Source organism: Thalia democratica, chromosome 7 (genome assembly GCF_965202585.1).
Source record: "Thalia democratica chromosome 7, ktThaDemo2.hap1.1, whole genome shotgun sequence".
In the NCBI taxonomy this organism is placed as follows: Eukaryota; Metazoa; Chordata; class Thaliacea; order Salpida; family Salpidae; genus Thalia; species Thalia democratica.
In genome coordinates this window covers 41,991,363-42,011,001 of record NC_139171.1, presented here as the reverse complement: position 1 = coordinate 42,011,001, position 19,639 = coordinate 41,991,363, and the positions used below count along the sequence as shown (strand labels likewise).

At 26.6% G+C, this 19,639-nt stretch overlaps 1 protein-coding gene across 1 annotated transcript; it reads left to right on the top strand.

Moving 5' to 3' along the window:
* The first annotated feature begins 880 nt into the window (after positions 1–880).
* LOC145840431 (protein FAM98A-like) lies at positions 881–16,564 on the top strand. The gene is made up of 11 exons (XM_082947692.1): positions 881–1,005; positions 4,234–4,379; positions 4,727–4,861; positions 6,190–6,275; positions 6,340–6,459; positions 8,759–8,965; positions 9,374–9,473; positions 9,534–9,610; positions 12,408–12,486; positions 13,164–13,250; positions 16,118–16,564. The coding sequence occupies exons 1-11, from the start codon at positions 959–961 to the stop codon at positions 16,333–16,335; spliced, it is 1,302 nt and encodes a 433-aa protein (XP_082803818.1). The 5' UTR covers positions 881–958; the 3' UTR covers positions 16,336–16,564.
* Positions 16,565–19,639: the final 3,075 nt, after the last annotated feature.

Here is a 19,639-nt window from a genome sequence, read left to right as displayed (position 1 = left end):
CGAGTTTGAGTTGTCGGAGTTTGAATTGTCCGAATTTGAGTTGTCGGAATTTGAATTGTCCGAATTTGAGTTGTCGGAATTTGAATTGTCCAAATTTGAGTTTTCGGAATTTGAATTGTCTGAATTTGAGTTGTCGGAATTTTAATTGTCCGAATTGAATTGTCGGAATTTGAGTTGTCAGAATTTGAATTGTCGTGCACCCAAATTGTTGTCAGAATTCGAATTGTCTGAATTGGAGTTGTCGGAATTTGAATTGTCCAAATTTGAGTTGTCAGAATTTGAATTGTCTGAATTTGAGTTGTCGGAATTTTAATTGTCTGAATTTGAGTTGTCGGAATTTGAATTGTCCAAATTTGAGTTGTCGGAATTCAAATTCTGACAATTCAAATTCCGACAACTCAAATTTGGACAACTCAAATTCCGACAACTCAAATTCAGACAATTCGAATTCCGACAACTCAAATTTGGGTGCACGACTATTCAAATTTTGACAACTCAAATTCCGACAATTCAAATTCGGACAATTCAAATTCCGACAACTTATCGGAATTTGAATTGTCCGAATTTGAATTGTCTGAATTTGAATTGTCTGAATTTGAGTTGTCGGAATTTTAATTGTCCGAATTTGAGTTGTCGGAATTTGAATTGTCCAAATTTGAGTTGTCAGAATTTGAATTGTCCGAATTTGAATTGTCGGAATTTGAGTTGTCAGAATTTGAATAGTCGTGCACCCGCTCTAGTTGGCCTGCGGGCCGCAGTTTGGTGACCCCTGATCTATTGATTTGTTAAAAATTTAATAACAAAATTTTAAGTTTTAACTTAGGGAATTTAGACTAATCATGTTGCAATTGAAATATTAATTATTTCTTATATCAATTGTTGTTGTTCTGCAACTCAGGAAGTTATTTTACTCATTCATAACTTTCTGGTACATTTTTGAAGTAAAGTAATCACTAATATGATGCTAGCACAAACTAAGGGTTTACTTAAAAACCTTAAAAATAGGTCTGTTTATAATTTTTCTTACAGTTTCATTGTTATTTATAGCTAAAATATTTTAAATCTTATCTGGGGATAGTTAAGACAAACCTGTTTCTGTAGATGTAATCTCAATTGCTCTATAAAGTATACAAAACCTTGAAATTAAGTTAAATATATAAATAAAGATATGGTTTGTTATTAAGACATTTTAAGAGGCATTACACATCATGTAGGGTATGCATGAAATCTCAACAAAAAGTTATTATTTTTTAAACTTGGTCTTGTTTTGTAGAGTTTTAACTAAGCTAGAAATTGCTTTTTACATATTTTTGATAACCAAACTAGTTTTTGATGTATTACAGCGTTACTAAAAAACCTCAAAACCTGGAATTTGACAAATAGGTTAAAAGACCTGGAATTTTGAATAAAAATAAGTAGTAAAATTTCAATTTGACACAAAAAATGTATCATATAGAAAAAAAAAATTGTCATTGTCAAAGTTTTTTTTATTTAAAAACACATTTTAAGTAGCTTTACAGTATCTTTTTCATGTTTTCATACTATTAAACACAGTTTTTTACCTTAAACTTAACTTAAAGCTAAAAATAGACCTAAAAATGTGTAGTTTTATAAACCTAGGGAAAATTTGCCAGAAACATGTGGCAACCCTGTGTACAGTTAGTTAATGTCCAAGATTACAAAAGCTTCCTTATGGGAAAGGACAACTAAAACACTGAATATGTAGAAATTATTTAAAACTATTCCTGAATTTTTTAGGTAATAATTACCTTAAATTTTCTGGAAATGTTCTTTGCAATATTTGTCTAATACATTGAGCTGTTAATGGTTTGGCTGTGTCAATTTTTTTAACTTTACCCACAAACAGTAGCTTGAGTACTTTGTACTTGAAGTTATATAATATATTGAACAACAAAAAGTACGCCTGCTTGGTTTGATCTCAATAGCTGTTTCTTGTGACTCTGCCTGCCTGATAAGTCGTATTTAGGACGAAACCGGTCGTAGGTTGTCTTGTAAGCTATTGTTGTTGATCTTGTGGTAAAGTTCAATATTTATTGTTGACGATAACAGAAGTAGATAGTGGTTTATTTTTAAAAGAAAAAATAAAGACTCAAAGTTTTAAAATTTCAACTTTAGGATTATTTATTATTAAGGTAAGATTAAACTGAGAAAATTTGAGAAAGATAACATAAAACTGTAGGAGAACATAGATTTTTAATAGAATATTTTTTTTGCCCTTTCACTGACCCTTCCATAAGCAGAGTTGCTAAAACACAGGGTTTGTGCGTGAATTTAGCCTGATTTTAACCAAATTAGCCTGATATTTTTCAAAGTAAAAAAAATCCCCTTTAGAAGTCATTTTGGGTATTGGAGGGTCATAATTAGTAAATTTACCAAATAAAAATATTCACTTTTTTTTATCAAGGCAGAATACTCTTTATTTATCAACCAACTATCGTTGAAATAAGTTAATCCCATAACTTTGACATAATGCTATAACTTAACTAATTATAGTAAATTAACTAAATCTGAAAAATATAAACTGTTAAAAATAAGTTTATTATAAACTTGTATTTAAAATACATTGTTTTATCACTTATATTGAACTTCTCAAATAAAAAACTATAAATTTTAACTCATAACCAAAAGGTTTTTTTGTGTACCAAGTTCTAGGACGAAATATTTGAGCATACTTTTGGTAGTTCAATAAACTTTATTTTAAAATAAGCTTCATTTTGCTAATTAAAACTGTCTAAGTGTTATTATAAACTAAAATATTAAAAAAAAATAAAAATTACTATCAAATCATAACTTGTAAAATATAGTTCTACTATGAATATATGGATAGAAACGTATATCTTAAAGCTAACTTTTAGTCTTGTGAATATCTCTAATAACTTTAAATAAACATGCAGTAAAGTATATGAATAAACTGCTTAGAGTTTTACTAAAAAAAATATTTGGCATTAGGCTTCTAAATTAGAAATTAAAATTGCTAAATCAACTAAGCTTTGAAAAACATAGCTGATATAAACAAATTCAAGCAAACAGCTAAGTTGTTGAATTAAACTGTAATGTTTAAACTGTATTCTTTTTTATGATTATTCATAATTATGACGTATATAATCTACTCAAAACAAAATAATAAAGATTCTTAAAACTCTTTTAGAAATTTGACAAAAAGTTTCAAGCATTTATATTGATTTTAAGTATTTATAAAAACTTAACTGATTTTGCGTTTAACAACTAAAATTATATCTAGAAATAAATTCACACCTTAGTAAGATTTACTCAGAAAAAATAAAAAATATTCTCATTTTTTTTAATTCAGAAGTTCTCAAGCCAATTAAATGACATAAATGAAATTCTAATATTTCCAAGCAAAAAAACTGATTTAGCCTGATGCGCACAAACCCTGAAAAACCTGGAATTTGAAAATTTTTGAAAAAAACCTGAAATTTTAAACAACTTTTATATGTTATGTAGTAAAATTTGAATTTGACACAAAAATTAAAACTGTATATATAAAATTTTTGTCATCATCAAATTTATTCGTTATTAAAAAACACATTTAAAGTAGCTTTACAGTATCTTTTCATTGTTGTTATACTACTTAACACAGTTTTTCACCTTGAGCTTAATTTTAAACTAAAAAGACCCTAAAACGTGTCATTTTAAAAACCTGGAAGAAATTCTGAAAACCTGGAAAAATTTTGCCAAAAACATTTGGCAACCCTGCATAAGGATCGATTGAACTTTCAAACTTAGTCCTCTCATATCTCAAAAACTAAATTTCTTTATAAAAAGTGGTAAAAAGCAATTATTAGCTAAGTTAAACATCTTTAAGATAAGATCAACAGATAAAAAACATGCCTTACTTATTTATGCCCTTAGTTGAGTAACACTTTAAGAAAGTAAAATTTAGTTTTAGTATATTGATAATTTATTCACAAACTATTAGTTTTATTTAGCAGACCAATAGTATATACACTATTTAAAAATCAAAAGTAATATTATCATATTTTTTGTAAATTAGTTTTTATTAAACAATTTTTTCTTTAAATAACAGCAACCTTGTTATGTATTGTGTATATGCTAAACTTTGTTACTCATCTAAAACTATAATTAATGTATGACTAGTTTGGATGAAACTAAAAATATGAATTTATAGTTGGTAATAATAATTTTTAAATATTTATGACAAAACATCAATACTCAATAATTTATTTTCAGTATTAATGGACATCAGGAGTTTAAAACTTCAATTGAAGACTGTATTTCTGAAAATAATAAGTTGGAGTATTGCAAGATAGTTTCAGATATTTCACACCAACTCTCAAAGTTTTATGGGCTTGATGAGTCCATAAATCCTATTAATAGTATGTGATTTTAACTTACAAGATATTACTTATAACTTTTTTAAAAACTTTTGCTTTAATATTTTTTCTGTTATCTATTTAGTTGTAGGTTTTGAAGTCATAAAAAAAGCAAGTTTTAGTTTGGTAACATTATGTTTTTTATAAAACAAACTGTAGTGTAGTTAAAGGTAAATTTTATTTTTATGCTTTAATTATAAAAAATACAAAAACTTCAGGTTCAAAAAAACTTAAAGTCTTTTTTTAACATGTCAGATTTTATTATATAGTATTTGAACTATTTATTCTTCCCTATTTAAAAAATTCAAGTTTTTAGAATAATTAGAATACAAGAAAAAATGTTTTTAAAGATTTGGAGAACTATGAAGCTTTTATTTTTGAAGTTAGTAGCTTTTTACAAGAGTATGGGTGTCCTTATTCTAGTTTAACTGATGGAGATATAAGTCAAAGATTGTCTAATGAAGGAAATCGTTGTAAATTGCTATGTTAGTTTGTGTATTATATTACTCTAATCTCTGTTATACTGATATTAAAACCTTAGTTTAAAAAAACAATATTTTTTGTAAAGTTTCAGGGTTTCCACACACTTAGAAGACTCTAAACTTTTTAAAGTTTTTGAAAATCTCAGGATGAATCAGGACAGCTCAGGATATTTTCTAATAAAAAACTCAATATATTTATAAGTTTTTTTCTAATAATCTCATGACATATTTTTTTTAGGTTTTGATTGAGATTTAGTTGATTTAATATCAATACTTTGTTGTTTTATAACCAACTTTGTTCAAGAACTTGATTTTTATTAATTTTGAAAAGTAAAAAAAAAGGATTGAAAAAACTTTGAATGACTTAAAACAGTTAAAAGTCACTTAAGACAGATTTTTGACTCAAAGAGTGGCAACCCTGTTATTTTTTCTATTAAGTTTTATGCATGGAAGGTGAGTTGAAAATAAATTATTTGCTATAATATATTTTTCTTAAAATCAATTAAAATAAACTAAAATGTAATTAGCGGCAGTGAATCTAAATTATGAGATATTTCTATAGTTAAAAATAAATTGTAACAAAAGTAAAAGTATAAAAATAAAATTAAGGTATTTTTTCAATACGAATATTTCAATATTTTTTTTATATTACTATTTTATTTATTGTACTTTAACTGTTAAATTCCTAGAAAGGATTCCAGGGTGGCCACTGGAATCCTAGAAAAACTTGGAATTTGACAATTTTGGCTAAAAAGTCACTGAAAAACCTGCAATTTTTACATATTAAAAAGTGAAATGTTGATACCACACAAAATATTTATCATATGGATAAACTTTTTTATTATTGTCAAATTCAAAAAAACATTTTTAAAGTATGTTAACAGTATTTTTAAATTTTTATACTATTAAACACAGTCTTATACCTTAAAACTTAATTTTAAACTAATAATAGACCGAAATCAAGTACTTTTAAAAACCTGGAAGAAATTCAGAAAACCTAAACTAAATTTCCCAAAAACATTTGGCCATGTACAAACATGATAGTAATAATGTGTGGTTTAAGTAGTTTAAAATTTACTAAAAAGCAACTTTTTTACTTAAGATTAGTTTACTATTAAAAAAAGTCAAAAAAATTACTTTTAAAAACATAGAAATTCTGAAAACCTGCAAGAAATTCTGAAAAACCTGCAAGAAATTCTGAAAAACCTGGAATAAAATTTAAAAACCTGGAATAAAATTTAAAAACCTGGAGAAAATTTTTTCAAAAACCAGTGTCCACTCTTATAAAATAATGTTATCACTAGACAAAACTTAAGTTAATTATATTACAGTTTTTCTGTTGTCTGAACTGCAAGCAGCCAAGCTACATTTTTCATCAAATTCAGCAGCCTCAATACATAAAAAAGCTTCTCAAAAAGTAAGTTGATAACTGTAGAAGTTATATAAAAATGATTTCTAATACTAATAGATTTTCAATACAGGAAGTGCATGATGGATGTAAATCATTTAGAGAACTTGATTTAATAAGGCAGAGCTTAAAAATGGACTCACCTCCAGCAAATGTCTCAACACAGATGTATTTCAATTGCCTTGAGCAGAAGGTACCAATTGTCTGTATAATTTCCTAATAAAAATACTAACACTAGTTTAAAATAACACCTTACTGATGTTAACTTTTCTTTGTATTGAACTTTAACAGTTAAGTTTTTCAATGAAAGCATTTAATATATCAAAAAGAAAAAAAGTGAAACGTTTACTTAGAAAAACGACTAAAAGTTGTACAAATTAACTTCTAAAAACTGCAAACCAGTCTGTAGGTTAGCAGATTCAGTTTTTTTTAAACAGTGTCACTGTTATAAAAAAACTACAGGAGCAATATGACAGAAAACACAAGTTAATAAATGTTATCTTCGAAAGACAATTGAAAGTTTAGCTAAAAACTTGAATATATAATAAAATGTATAATTATTAGAGATCAAACTTAGTTATACAGATATTTATTAGTTGGCAAAATAAATATTTTTACTATTTTATGAAAATAATATTGCTTATATACCAGTATATTACTTAAAATTTATTTTATTTTATATTTGATGTTTTTACTTTATTAATAAGAATTAATCAACCGAATTTATCTATATAGCTATTAGGATACAAAATAAAATAATTTAAAGTAAACAAGTGCTAGTTCAACTATCAGATAAAATTGTTTTTAGCCAACAAAAAGTGACATTTACAATAAGCAGGTTTGCCATAAAACCTTGAAAAACCTGAAACTTAAAACAATTTTCACATGAAAAATAACGAAATTTAGATAAGATACAAACAATGTTTCTGTATCATTAATAATTTTGTTTGTTATGAAACGCTTTTAAAGTAGTATTACAGTATTTTTTCATTATTTTTATAGTACTTGAGACTGTTTTTTACCCTAATTTAATATTTTACTAAAAATTGACAAAAAAAAACTTCTACTTACAAAAACCTTCAAACATTACTAAAACCTAGAAAGTTATTTTTCAACCCTGAGTAAAGACAGTCATTATGAAGACAGTCATTTTACATTTAGTCTGATTTATAGTTCTTGTTTATTTATTTATAGTATTGATAAATTCTTATAGTTTGCTCACAAACATTTTAAACAATGAATTTTTTAATAATTAATTTTAAAACAAGGATCAAAAATTAAAATATTTGTTTCTTTAAACCTCAAGGACAAATTAAAAAAATAGTTTTTGTTAGTGAGTTCTATAAAATTTCATCTTTAATGACTTTTAAAAAACTTAATGTTTATTAAGTAAAAGCGTAAAGCTAATTTTCAATTAGAGTTTTCTTTCTTAGTTTATGTGTACTTATAAGAAAATAAATATGCTTAAATTATGAATAACTTTATTTAAACTATCTTGTAGTTTAAGCTTCTCTTGAAAACTTGGATAAAATTAAATGTCTTTTCCATAACTAACATAGAAGCTTAAAAGTATAAAATAAGAGTTTTGCCACAATAAATTTTGTAAATATTGAAAATTGAGTTCAATATTCAGCAGTAATATAAATTCATTAAAAAACAAGCTTACAAAATTCAAAGTTTTATATTATATTTTAGACTAAATCTCTTGCGAAAAGAGTCCTAACTTTTTATGTTTATTTATATATACATTTTTTATTTAATCATTTTATTATTTTCAATTCATTACATTTTGGTTAACTACCAAATTAAACTTTCTATGAATAGTCAGAATTTATTTTGGTATCGATTGAATAAATGTAATAATTTGTAAAATACAGTAACTTATACTGTCTCTGGTATATTAAGTCTAGACTTAACTTTTCCTTATAAATTTATACCATTAAAACTGTTATCAGCTCTTGTTATTCGTAAATTTTTGTAAATACAATTGAAATTATAAATGTGTTTAATATTTTTATTTGTTAGACTTTTGATTAAAACTAATAAAGTTGGTATTAATTAAAATTTATGATCAGTTTTGATATAAAAAATATTTGCAAAAAAAAACTTCAAATTTGTTTGACTTTTGATATATAAGACAAAAATGTAGCTATTTTGATACTAGCTAGATAAGCTTATTTTTAGTTTTTCATATAAGTTAAGTTAATTTAGTTTTAAGTAATTAAAATTATTTTAACAAGCAAAATTGAAGAGTTGTAATTATTTTCTTACTTCAAAAAAATCTTCAAAAAAAAAATGACCTATTTATTTTAGTTTCTTTTGAACGTTTATGTTATCAAAATTTAAATCAAATATATGTAAGTTATATACCTCAAGTTAAAAAAGGAATTGTATATATAAGTATTGTTTGATGAAAGGTTAATTTTAAAGGTGCTTTTTTGGGTTGTAAGCAAAAGTAAAGTTTGAAGTGCATTAATTAAAATTTTTTTAAGCTTGGATCAGCTGTAAAAAAATTAACTGCTGAAAGTGATGATGTTCTTAGCAAACCAATAGTCAGTAAACAGTTGGATCATGTTTACTGGAAGAAAATTAAAGCGATAAATGATGTATTTACTCAGCAGTATTCCATTCGAAAAAGCATGTTATTGAAAAGACTTGATGTTACAATTGATTCCTTTGGATGGTCCGAACGTGCTAAAGTATTTAGTCTATTTGTTGACTTAAGTATTTTTAATAAAAAATAATTTTGTAGTATTTTACAAAATTAAGTACTTATTTCACTAAATTTGAATACTTAAATTTATTAAAACGCAAAGAAAAAAAGTTATAAAACACAAAAGGTAAAAATACTAAACCAAAAAAAAAACATTTTATTTAGTGAAAAAAAAATAACGTTTTAAAGAGTTAGTTATTAAAAGAAAAAATTTAATTTTGTAGAAAAATAAAAATAAAACTATACTTTGCTGAAGCTCACTATATACATTATTTAAAATTAAAAGGTGTACTTATTAGTAAAATGAAAAAAAAATCTGTTTGTAGATTTATGTTGTGTTCAGATTCTACTTTTTTGATCTTACAAAACGTTGCTTATTACAATTTGATAACAGACTAAATATGAGGAAATAGCACAAAACTATCAAAACAAGAGACAATGCATGAGCTCGGAATCAAGTGTAAGTGTTGCTCACCTCTTAGCAGCAAGAGAAGGTATATGAATTAAAAAAATAAAACTCGTACTTTTTTTTCTATAAGGAAATTATTTTGCAGACTTGTCACAAATATACAAAACAGCTTCAGGAAAAACACGCCATTCTTGTAAAATTAACAAAGTTCAAATGGGGGCGGTTAGTACTAACAATAGTTTTTTTAATTTTTTGTATAAAAAGCTCATTTATTTGAAAAAATTATTAAGTTATTGAAATAAAGTTAAATAGTAACAATATTTGTAATGCATTAGTCGTAAAGTTAATCCAATATATTTTTTCAATGGTTAAAATTCCCGTCTCACGATGACAAAAATTAGTTAAATTGTTTCTTATGATTGCTTAGTTTGCTTTTTGTTGGGTTCTGTTTGTATTTTACTAGTTTATACAAATAAGATAGTTTTTCTTTACTTTATTTGAATAAATAATGAAGTTTATTTACATTTAAGCGATGACATAAAGAAATGATATCTATCTACTTTGACTCTTTTTGTTAGTTATACAATTTAAAATTCTCATTGTTTCATTCAGACTGTTAAATACAAATTAAATATTATCATTTGTTTAAAAAAAATAAGAACGTTGTATTTTAAAGAAGAAAATAAAAAAGTTAAGCGATTTCGATAATGTATAATTGATAAATCTGTTTTACAACATTTTATAAAATAAGCAAATACAGCAGTTTCAAAAACTAAATATGAATTTGATGGTAAGTGAAACTCTTCAAAGTTTCTAATTACCCAACGTTTCCAAGCCAACTAAATCATTTATAAAATACGATTTTTTATTTTGTCTTTTGATAGCCTTGTAGTGTTTTTAATTTACTATTAGATTACTTGAAACTCAAGATGACCTTTTAGTAATCAATGTGAAGAATTTCTTAATGAGATTTTTTTAGTTGTTGCAGTGATCTAAAACAAGTTCTAATTAAAAAAAAACACAAGCTTCAAATGTCTAGTTTATTTTACAAGTTATTTTAAATCCAAACTATATTACTAAAAATAGTGTTTTCAGAGATTTCAATAATTTTTCAGCGCACTTAAACATTTATTATTTAATACTGTTATGCATTGTAAGCTTGGTTGAGTTCATGGTTTTTGGGGATTTATAACAATTCAAGTTAATGTAAATAACGCTTTTCAATATTTTTTTATGACATTAATATTTAGTTTTTCTACGTGGTATTTATAGTTACTTTTATTTAATAATTTAATATTTGTTACGTTTTTTAAACTCACAAACAGAGTTTTCCGAACCATTTTTTATTAATCACACTCACTAATTAAAAGCATATAATTGCCCTCTTATATTAGACATTGCCCCTTAATTAGTTATATACCCATTAAACTTTTCGCCGTTTCACTAGTTATTGCCCCCTCATATCCAAAGTCATCCCTTATTATCTCGTTATCGCCCTCTTTTGGAAAACTTACTCTAAAACAACATATTATAAAAGTCAAATAAAGTTAATTTGTTTATAGCTACTTATATTTAAATGTTATAAACTTCTCGTATATCTGATAGAGTTAAAAAGTAAGTTTTATTTAAAGTTAGATTTATAATTTTTTTAATACTTAAACTAAAATTTTCAGTTTTAGGCGATTGTATTGCTTAGCAGTATTTAGTTTTTATTGACAAAAAGGTTCTTAGATTTGATTTAAATAATGAAATTATTTTTATTATTATTTGTTGTGACGCCTTCCATTTTTTCATTGTATAATTTAGCATTATCTCTTATACTAATATCAAAGGTATACTTTGCTTGAAAATTTTAACACACTCTGAAACTTGAAGTAATTATTGTACTATTAGCAATACTTCGGCTATCGTAAGCTATGCTGAGATGATTTCCCTATCATATAAAAAGCCCGCTTGGTTAGACTGATACAACAGTTTGTCGTGACTATGTCTGCCTGATGAGTCCTATTTAGGAAGAAACCAAGTCACAAAATGTCGCATGGATTATTGTTGTTGATTGACATACAGTGCAGTCCAGTTTTTATTAATTGCAAATAAAGTCAATTAATAAGTATTTCTTATTGCCAACATTTTCAAAAATTCAAAAACGTTTTTTAATGAATCGATAAGTTAAAATTAACATATCAAGTCTCAAGATAAATTTTGACCAAATTTTATAATTTACTTTAATACAAGCTTAATTGTACAAAATATGGTTCCGTTAAAGAATATAGAAAAAAACACGTAGGCCAGACAGTTATAAAAAGTTATTATTTTTAGTGGTACATGGTATTCCAAATAAACTTTTTTTATCCATCAATAAAAGTTTAATTAAACAAATTTTATTATTAGACCATAAGCCTTTCGGTAGACTGAGACCCAGGTTACGTTCTGGTTTAAACTTGTCAGTCTGCCGCACCCAAAAAACTTGTAGTCTGCCATCTACAAACGGTTTATCATGTTTTACCATGAAGCAACCGTTTGCTTGTTTTGATCAGAGACGTCAGCATTGTCTTTTGCCGCGCAACGTTTAATATATTGATCACTATGCAAGCCAGCTGGTACGCACCTATTGAATACCATCAAAAAAAACGTCGACGAAAGTCTGCAGAGCCTAAGCCTAGACTTTCGTGGTAAAACATCAAAGACCGTATTTAGATTGACGATTGCAAGTTTTTCGGTTGCGGCTGACTGACGAGTTTCAATAAGAACGAAACCCGGGTCTCTGTCTACCGAAGGCTTGTGGTCTGACGATCAAATTGTTATGATCAAACATAATGTTAACTTTGAGCTTGTCTCTCGGCATACGAAAGTCCAGACTTAGGCTCTGTAGAATTTGCCGATGTCTCTTTGATTTTATTTACCAAGATTCAATAAGTACTTTTCTTGATACAACATAACTTAAGTATCACACCCAGACTACGTTAAATGTTTTTAAATAGTTATGATTAATTGGAAAAACATAAATAATCACTGACAGGTACCTGATAGAGGTGGAAGGTGCAACGAAGGTGACGCTCCACCTCCTGAAATGCCAAGTTGGAAGAAAAGGGAGTCAGGTCAGTATAGTCAAAACTGTTTTATTTAAAATTCTAGTAGTTGTGTTTGTATTGGCAAGCTTATGCAGTTCAACTTTAAATCAACTTATGTGGTTTTTATGTAGTTCCAACGATTTAAAATAAGTAAAATGATAACTTTTTTTAATCTTAGTAAAAAATAAAAAATAAATGTTTTTTAATCTAGTAGAACAAAAAAAATAATTATATTTAGTTAAATATTTTAACCGAATAGTAGAATTGATTAACTATTGGTCTATTATGGGTATTAACAAAGTAATATTTTCTCCCGAGAAAAGTTAAAAATAAAAGTTGGTTGTTAGGAGGGACATTTATGTTAGCTACTATTTTTATATTATCAAGGTAGGTTTACGAAAATTTGCGTTTAAGTTGACTTTCTGCTAATTAAAATTTTTAGTGATGAAATATAAGGTAAGCAAGTAAAAACAGAAAGACTAGCAGTAAAGCAAGCAAAACTTTAAATACTCGCTTAAAAAATTTTAAGCACTAATATAAGTCAACAAAGATCTTCTACGATAAGTAAAACTTGTTGGTAACTTTTTCGGCTATAAATTTGGAAAATTTTGTTCTTTTTTTTTGTGCTTGCTAAACATAAGGTATAATAAAAGTTAAAGATTTTGAAACACCCACCAATGTTAATGAAGTATACATTTTTGTAGATCGAGGCAGAGGTCGTGGTAACTATTCAAACAGTCATAATGGAAGTAATCGTAGTCAGAATCAAAACAATCAACGACCTTACTCAGGTGAATACTTTTAGACATTTCTTTTTCATTTGTTTTAAGTTAAAAAAAAAAAAAAAAAATGATTGACTCTAGTAAAACACTGTTTACTGTAACTAAGTTTTTCCTTTAGATATTTAATAAAAAACATTAGCGAAAGTCTGCAGAGCTGAAGCCTGGACTTTGGTATGCCGTTAACCAAGCTAAAGAGTTTAACAAAAGGGTTGATCATACCAATTCGATCATCAGTCAGTCACAAACGATGACTGCAAGTTGTTAAAGTAGAGCTTGGCTCACGGCATTCAAAAGTCCAGGCTTCTGCACTGCATACTTTCGCCGATGTTTTGTTGATTGTAATTAACGCGAGCGTACCAGCTGTCTTGCCTAGTGGACAATGTTGCACGGCGAAAGACAATGCTGACGTCACTGATTACTTTTAGAAAGCGGTTGCTTCATGCTTGCATGTATAAACCACATATAAAAAACATGCATTTATGCAAGTTTATCGGCTGTGACTGACTGATGAGCCCTAATCAGGACGAAACCGGTCTCAGTCTACCGAAGGCTTGTGGTCTGGTAATTGAATTGGTATGATCAACCCTTTTATTGTATTATTACTTTAAATTGTTGATAAACTGTTAGATTGCATAAAGTTATGATAAAAGCGATTTATCTTTAACTATTTTCTTTTTCTTACTTTAACTATGATGCTAATTAAATGCCAAAATATAGGACTTATAGTTGAAATTATTGTTATTTTTTCAGAATTTAAATGAGCTGATCATATGAACTTTATTTATTTTTTTTGGGAACGGGTGAAAATTGCACGAAGACAAAATCGCACGAGGTTATTAAATTGCACGAGGGACTAAATTGCACGAAGACAAATTTGCTTGAGGGTACACAATTGCACGAAAATACTTTTGCACGATAACATATTTCCATGAGGGGACAAAATTGCATGAAGACAATTTTTGACTAAGGGTCAATTTTGCACGAGAGTAGGGAATACACAGAAAAAAAAGAAAAATTAAAAAAAAAAAAAAATATAAGTTACTGACCGAGGGTAAGGATTAGGGGTAATAGTGATAGTAAAAAAAAATCAACCCGTGCAAAAGTGTCTGCTCGTGCAAAAGTGACCTTTAGTGCAAAAGTGTCTTGGTGCAATTTTATCTTCGTGCGTAAGTATCTTCGTGCAGTTTTGTGCTCTCGTGCAAACGCTCGTGCAAATTTGACAGCAACCCATCTTTTTTATTTTAATTTTACCTTAGTTACCTAGATTTTTACATTTGAATTAACGCTCTTAGTGTAGTTTTAGTAAAATAAACTCTGAGGTATTCAAACAAATTTTTATTCTATTCTTATATGTATAACTGAAAATAAAAAATACTTTGTTATTTGTATTTTGAATTTGTAAGTAAGATTAAATAATGAATTTAAAAAACTGGTCAATTCTAGCTAAAAAAGGGTATTTGATTACACATTTCGAATATATATTTCTCAATAATTCTGCTATATACAAAGTGACACATAATAATGCTGAATTAGTTATCAAAATGATAATAAGAGAAAGCTAAATTACTTTTACAATCAGCAAGTCTACTTTCTTAACCTTTTTTAACGCTGGGTTAGACTGAACAGCCTACGTTTAAGTTTGATAAAAAAAAAGGTATTTTATTTGATCTTACCCTAAGGTTTTTCCGCGTAAGCTTTGTTTGATATTTCTATTTAATGTCGCGTTAAGAATACTGTGTGAAAAGTTTAAAGAAAGATGAGCTATAGAAGGCAATTTCATAGACCAGTATGGTGTTGTGCAGGAAAGATTTTAAAAAGGCCTTGGCAAAACAGATCCATAGTGTCTTTAACTACGCTCTGATGGATAATTGCCATTGATTTCTAAGAAAATTTGTAACTAGTTCAAAACACAACTGTTTAGTCGATAAACTATTTCTGCGAAGAACTAAGATAAAACTATGCAATCGTCAGCACTAATGTACTAATCACCTTAAAATTGAAAGTTGAGGGTATTCACTACCTTCAAGAGGCAAAGGATTTGATAAAGTTTGCAGGTAGAAAATTAAACGGAGAGTTTCAAGGTTTGTAATTGAAAAGAAATGTAAAAATTTAGGAAAAGAACAACGTGCTTCTTTTAATTTTTTATTATACCATGGTTAACAATATTGAAATAGTTACTGTTTCCCTGTTTTGATTTTTTTTACGGAAAGTTGAGGATCATGGGAATACATTTATAGAGAGCCGGGCTTACTTTGATATCTACACCTACGGTTCCGAATCTTATTTAGTGGTGTTACAAATTTTGAGGTCACCTAGGGTAACTCAACTCTTCCTGATATCGTAAAACTATAAACAAGAATTACTCGTTTCCATAATATACTAAGAATAAGATAAAAGAGCCGTGGAGAAAATGTGACACCCTTGTTGCAAACAGGTGTGATGCAATTTGTTATTATTAATAATAACGGCGGACTTCAAATCGTTACATATGCTATTCTTCAAAACTTAATTTCTATCTTCCATACATTAACAGTAATTTTACAAAATATTATTTTACGATATACATTGGAGAGCGTTTATTTTACGATCGTACCAAAACAACCTGTCAAATCATAATGCTAAGATTACTTCTTAGTACAAAAAAATATTGTTGATTATATAAAAAAATTAAAATTAAAAAATCACGGAACTGTATTTAGGTAGCGTTAGTTGTTCTACTAGTTTTCTTAGTATTTCCTCGATTTTCACCAGTGTCAATACTTAATTGAGGAATAAAACTAATGTAATGATAATGTATAATAAAAAAATCTTAAATTTACTTTAATTGTAAGTAACAGAAGTCTTTGTTTTTGTTTGATAAGCAATAGCTTGTGTAGGAAACAATCGCCAAGGAGGCAATCGAGGTGCGGGAAGCAACAATCGTGGAATTCGAGGTGCAGGATACAACAATCGTGGAAGCAGGTGGAGTCGGGGACGTGGAGGTGATAGAGGTGGTTTTGGCAGAGGAAATGGTTCTTTCAACCAAATGTTTGGTCAGGGTGGTCAACAGTATGGCAGCGGTGGCTTTAACAGCCAGAGAAATTTTACTAGTTAAATAATAAATATTAGAATGTTTTATAGCATTTAGGTTCATGTTTTATTTGTAGAACATATTTTTTCTATGTAGCACTTAGTTAGTTAATAAAACGTAAACATTTTTTATTTTAAAACCCTTTTTTATGAAATAATTTATTTTTTGTAATGTCGTATTGCCTTTTTTATTAACAAAAATTTTCAAAGTATTTTTTTTAGATTGTACTTACGTGTAATAAAAATTCATGAGTGCAAAATGTTTTGCATCCAAAATACATTAGTCGTTAATCATTTAAAATGAGTTTTATGTAAAGTCCTACCAAGTGTGTCTGTGTTAAAAGTGTTACTGACTGTTAAGTCTAAGAAATTCTTAGATGAAAAAACCATCAAGATAAATTTATGCATCACTTAATAAGCATTTTACAAAGTTATTCCTTGAAATGCTACCATTTCAACAAATTTACAGTAATAATTATATAATATATAAGTTTCTTAAATCGTCCTGGTAGGCTGACGAAGTTTTTATAGTACTACAGACATAATAATGAGTTAAATGATTTTTTAAGTAAAACTTTATAAATAAAATAACTTTTTTTTGAAACAATAGAAAAGCATCGGCTGCAAATTTAAGGCGCTTCTGATTAGCTAATATTTTACTTATTTATCTTTTAAATCTTGTTAGTAAGTTTTTTTTGATTTAGTTTTTATAAAGTTAGGTAAGGTGAGTTAAGGTTGAGGGTATAAATTTAAAATTTTGGGTAAAAATGATCAAGGATAGAGGTTTAGATGTCATAAATGTACTGCTGTATTATTACTTGACCTCAATTGCATAATGTTATGAATGAAAAAATCTCCATAACTTTACAACTGCAGCTGACAAAGAAAAAAAAAACAACTCAATTTTTAATTAATTTCTTAAATTTATCATTTTAGTTGTTTGTGGTTTTATACTTGATTAAACTAGCATTTAAGATTTTACTTTTAATATAACTAACAACACGTAAGTCTTAATATAATATAGATTCAAATGTAGTTGCTAAGAATAGTTTTAAAATTTTGTTCTATGTACCACATAAGTGAGCTTAGTTGTATTAAACGGTTTGTTCAATTTTAACCAAATCAGTAGATTAAAATAAGAAAGTGATTTTTTTGTTTTAAGAAAATTTGTTATTTGCAGTAATTTTACATTTGATAACTTACTGTTAAAAATGTTAGCAAAAAAAAAAAAAGCGAACCCGACCTTAACAATATTAAGTAAAGCGCATTTGTGTAACTAATATTAATATATATTCTTGCCAATCTGATATAAGTTCCAGAACAAAGCGTCTTTAAAATCTTAATGACGATTTTTTTTTTGTGTAAAAATATAAAAGTAGCTAAAATTATAGTAATATAAGATAGAAAAAGGTGATGACTTTAAATATAACCATAAGTAAAAACAAAACTAAGTTGTTTTATAAAGATTGAAACCTGTATTGCTGTTGTTTTTAGTTTTGCTTCTAAAAATCCTTTAACAAGTACACACTTACATTGCTTTTGACAATGGACGTCAAGGTTTTTAAAATGTTCAAAAGTCGCTATGTATATAAAATGTGAGCAATATTTTTTGATATCTATCTGTAAAAAAGATTGTGTTTCACTAACTCTGATAGTATAGAGCAATTCTTATAGAAATAATAGGTTTATAAAAAAGAACATCCTTGTTTACAAACTAATAATTTCACAGCGAAAGTTGTAGTTATCCTGCTTAAGAAAAAAAATAATTATTTTATATTCGCAATATTTTATAAATTAAAGTCGTACAGTTTAGATAAAAAACTTAATGTTTCAATATAAATAAGTTTCGATAAGTGTAAAACCAAAAATTGAATAAAAAAGATAGTTGTATGTGGAGAAACTACTATCGTAAATCTAACTATTTTTTCTCCTATTTTCTTCGTTAAGATATAGTTATAGAATTAATTTAAAACCCATATCAAGTCAAGCAGCTCAGCTAAAATCTTATAAAGAGTTTTTTTCAATCTAACTACCTTATTTACAACTATCTCTTTATTTCTAATTGATTTTTTTTCATCAGTACAAAACTCACAAATTACTAAATTTTTAGATAAAACTATTTTTAGAAGTAGATTGCAATAAATTTTTTCTATACGATTGTTTATACAACAATAATTTATTAGTATTTTTTTTAGTTCTTTAAAGTAAAAATTAAGACTTATTGGTTACTTAACTAGGTAATATGTTTAAATATAGAAAACAATAAGTATCTAATTTAGTTTAAATATATTTTTTCTATCTAAATTAACTTAAAGTTGTTGTTTTTTAATACTCTTTTGTTTGTCAGTAGTAAAAAATGAATTAATTTGATTAGTTTTAAGCTACACCTTTGTTTATATCATAAAAAAATAACTCATTTGATGTGCTCATTTGAAGCTGTCTTTTTATTTTTTAAAGTTATTTGTAATTTGTTAGAATAAAAGTCAAATTTTTTTTTAACTCTGCTACTAAAACTTTATCTAGAAACTTATGTTTGTTTATATTGATTTATATTAATTGATAACAACTTACACGTTGACATTCAAAAAAAATATTCTTACTTCAAAATAAATTTTACTATTACAACTACAAAAAATAAAATTAAAAGTCCAAATAATTATGTGTGTGAATTTAGGGTTAGGTCTCAGAAAAGCACAGCGTCACTTTAGCACGGAGTAACACTTTATCACGAAGAGACCTTTTGGCACGGCGTCACTTTAGCATGGCGTGACATTTTAGCACAGAATAATTTAGGTCTTTTAAAATATTAGTTTATGATGATCAATTTTTAAATAATTGGTAAGTTAACAATTAAATGTTAAAATTAGTTCTAACACTTCTAAAAGTACCGTATTTAAAATTTTTTAAATAAATATTTACTAGTAGAATTTTAGATTAAGCTGTAAATTAAAGTTTCAAAACAATAAAAGTAATAAAAAAGCTAAATAGATAGAAAAATTGTTGAACTAATTTTATTTACCCTTGTAGTAGTTCGTATATTGTATATTGAACGATAAAAAAAAGCGCTCAAAAAGTTTGGTCTAAAGACCTGGTGTACAAAGGAACCTTTCGGTTATCGAGTCGTACACCACATAAATTTTTATATTACATCATAATTTTTATAATATAAATACCATAACATAACATATAAAACAAAAAGTATCAAAATTTTTTCATTAAAAATCATATTGTAAAATAAGTTCATAAAGGTTGTAAATTTACTTTTATTTTAGTTTTTATTAAAATTTAAACGTTTAAAACATTAAAAGTTTGTAAACTTTTAATTAAAT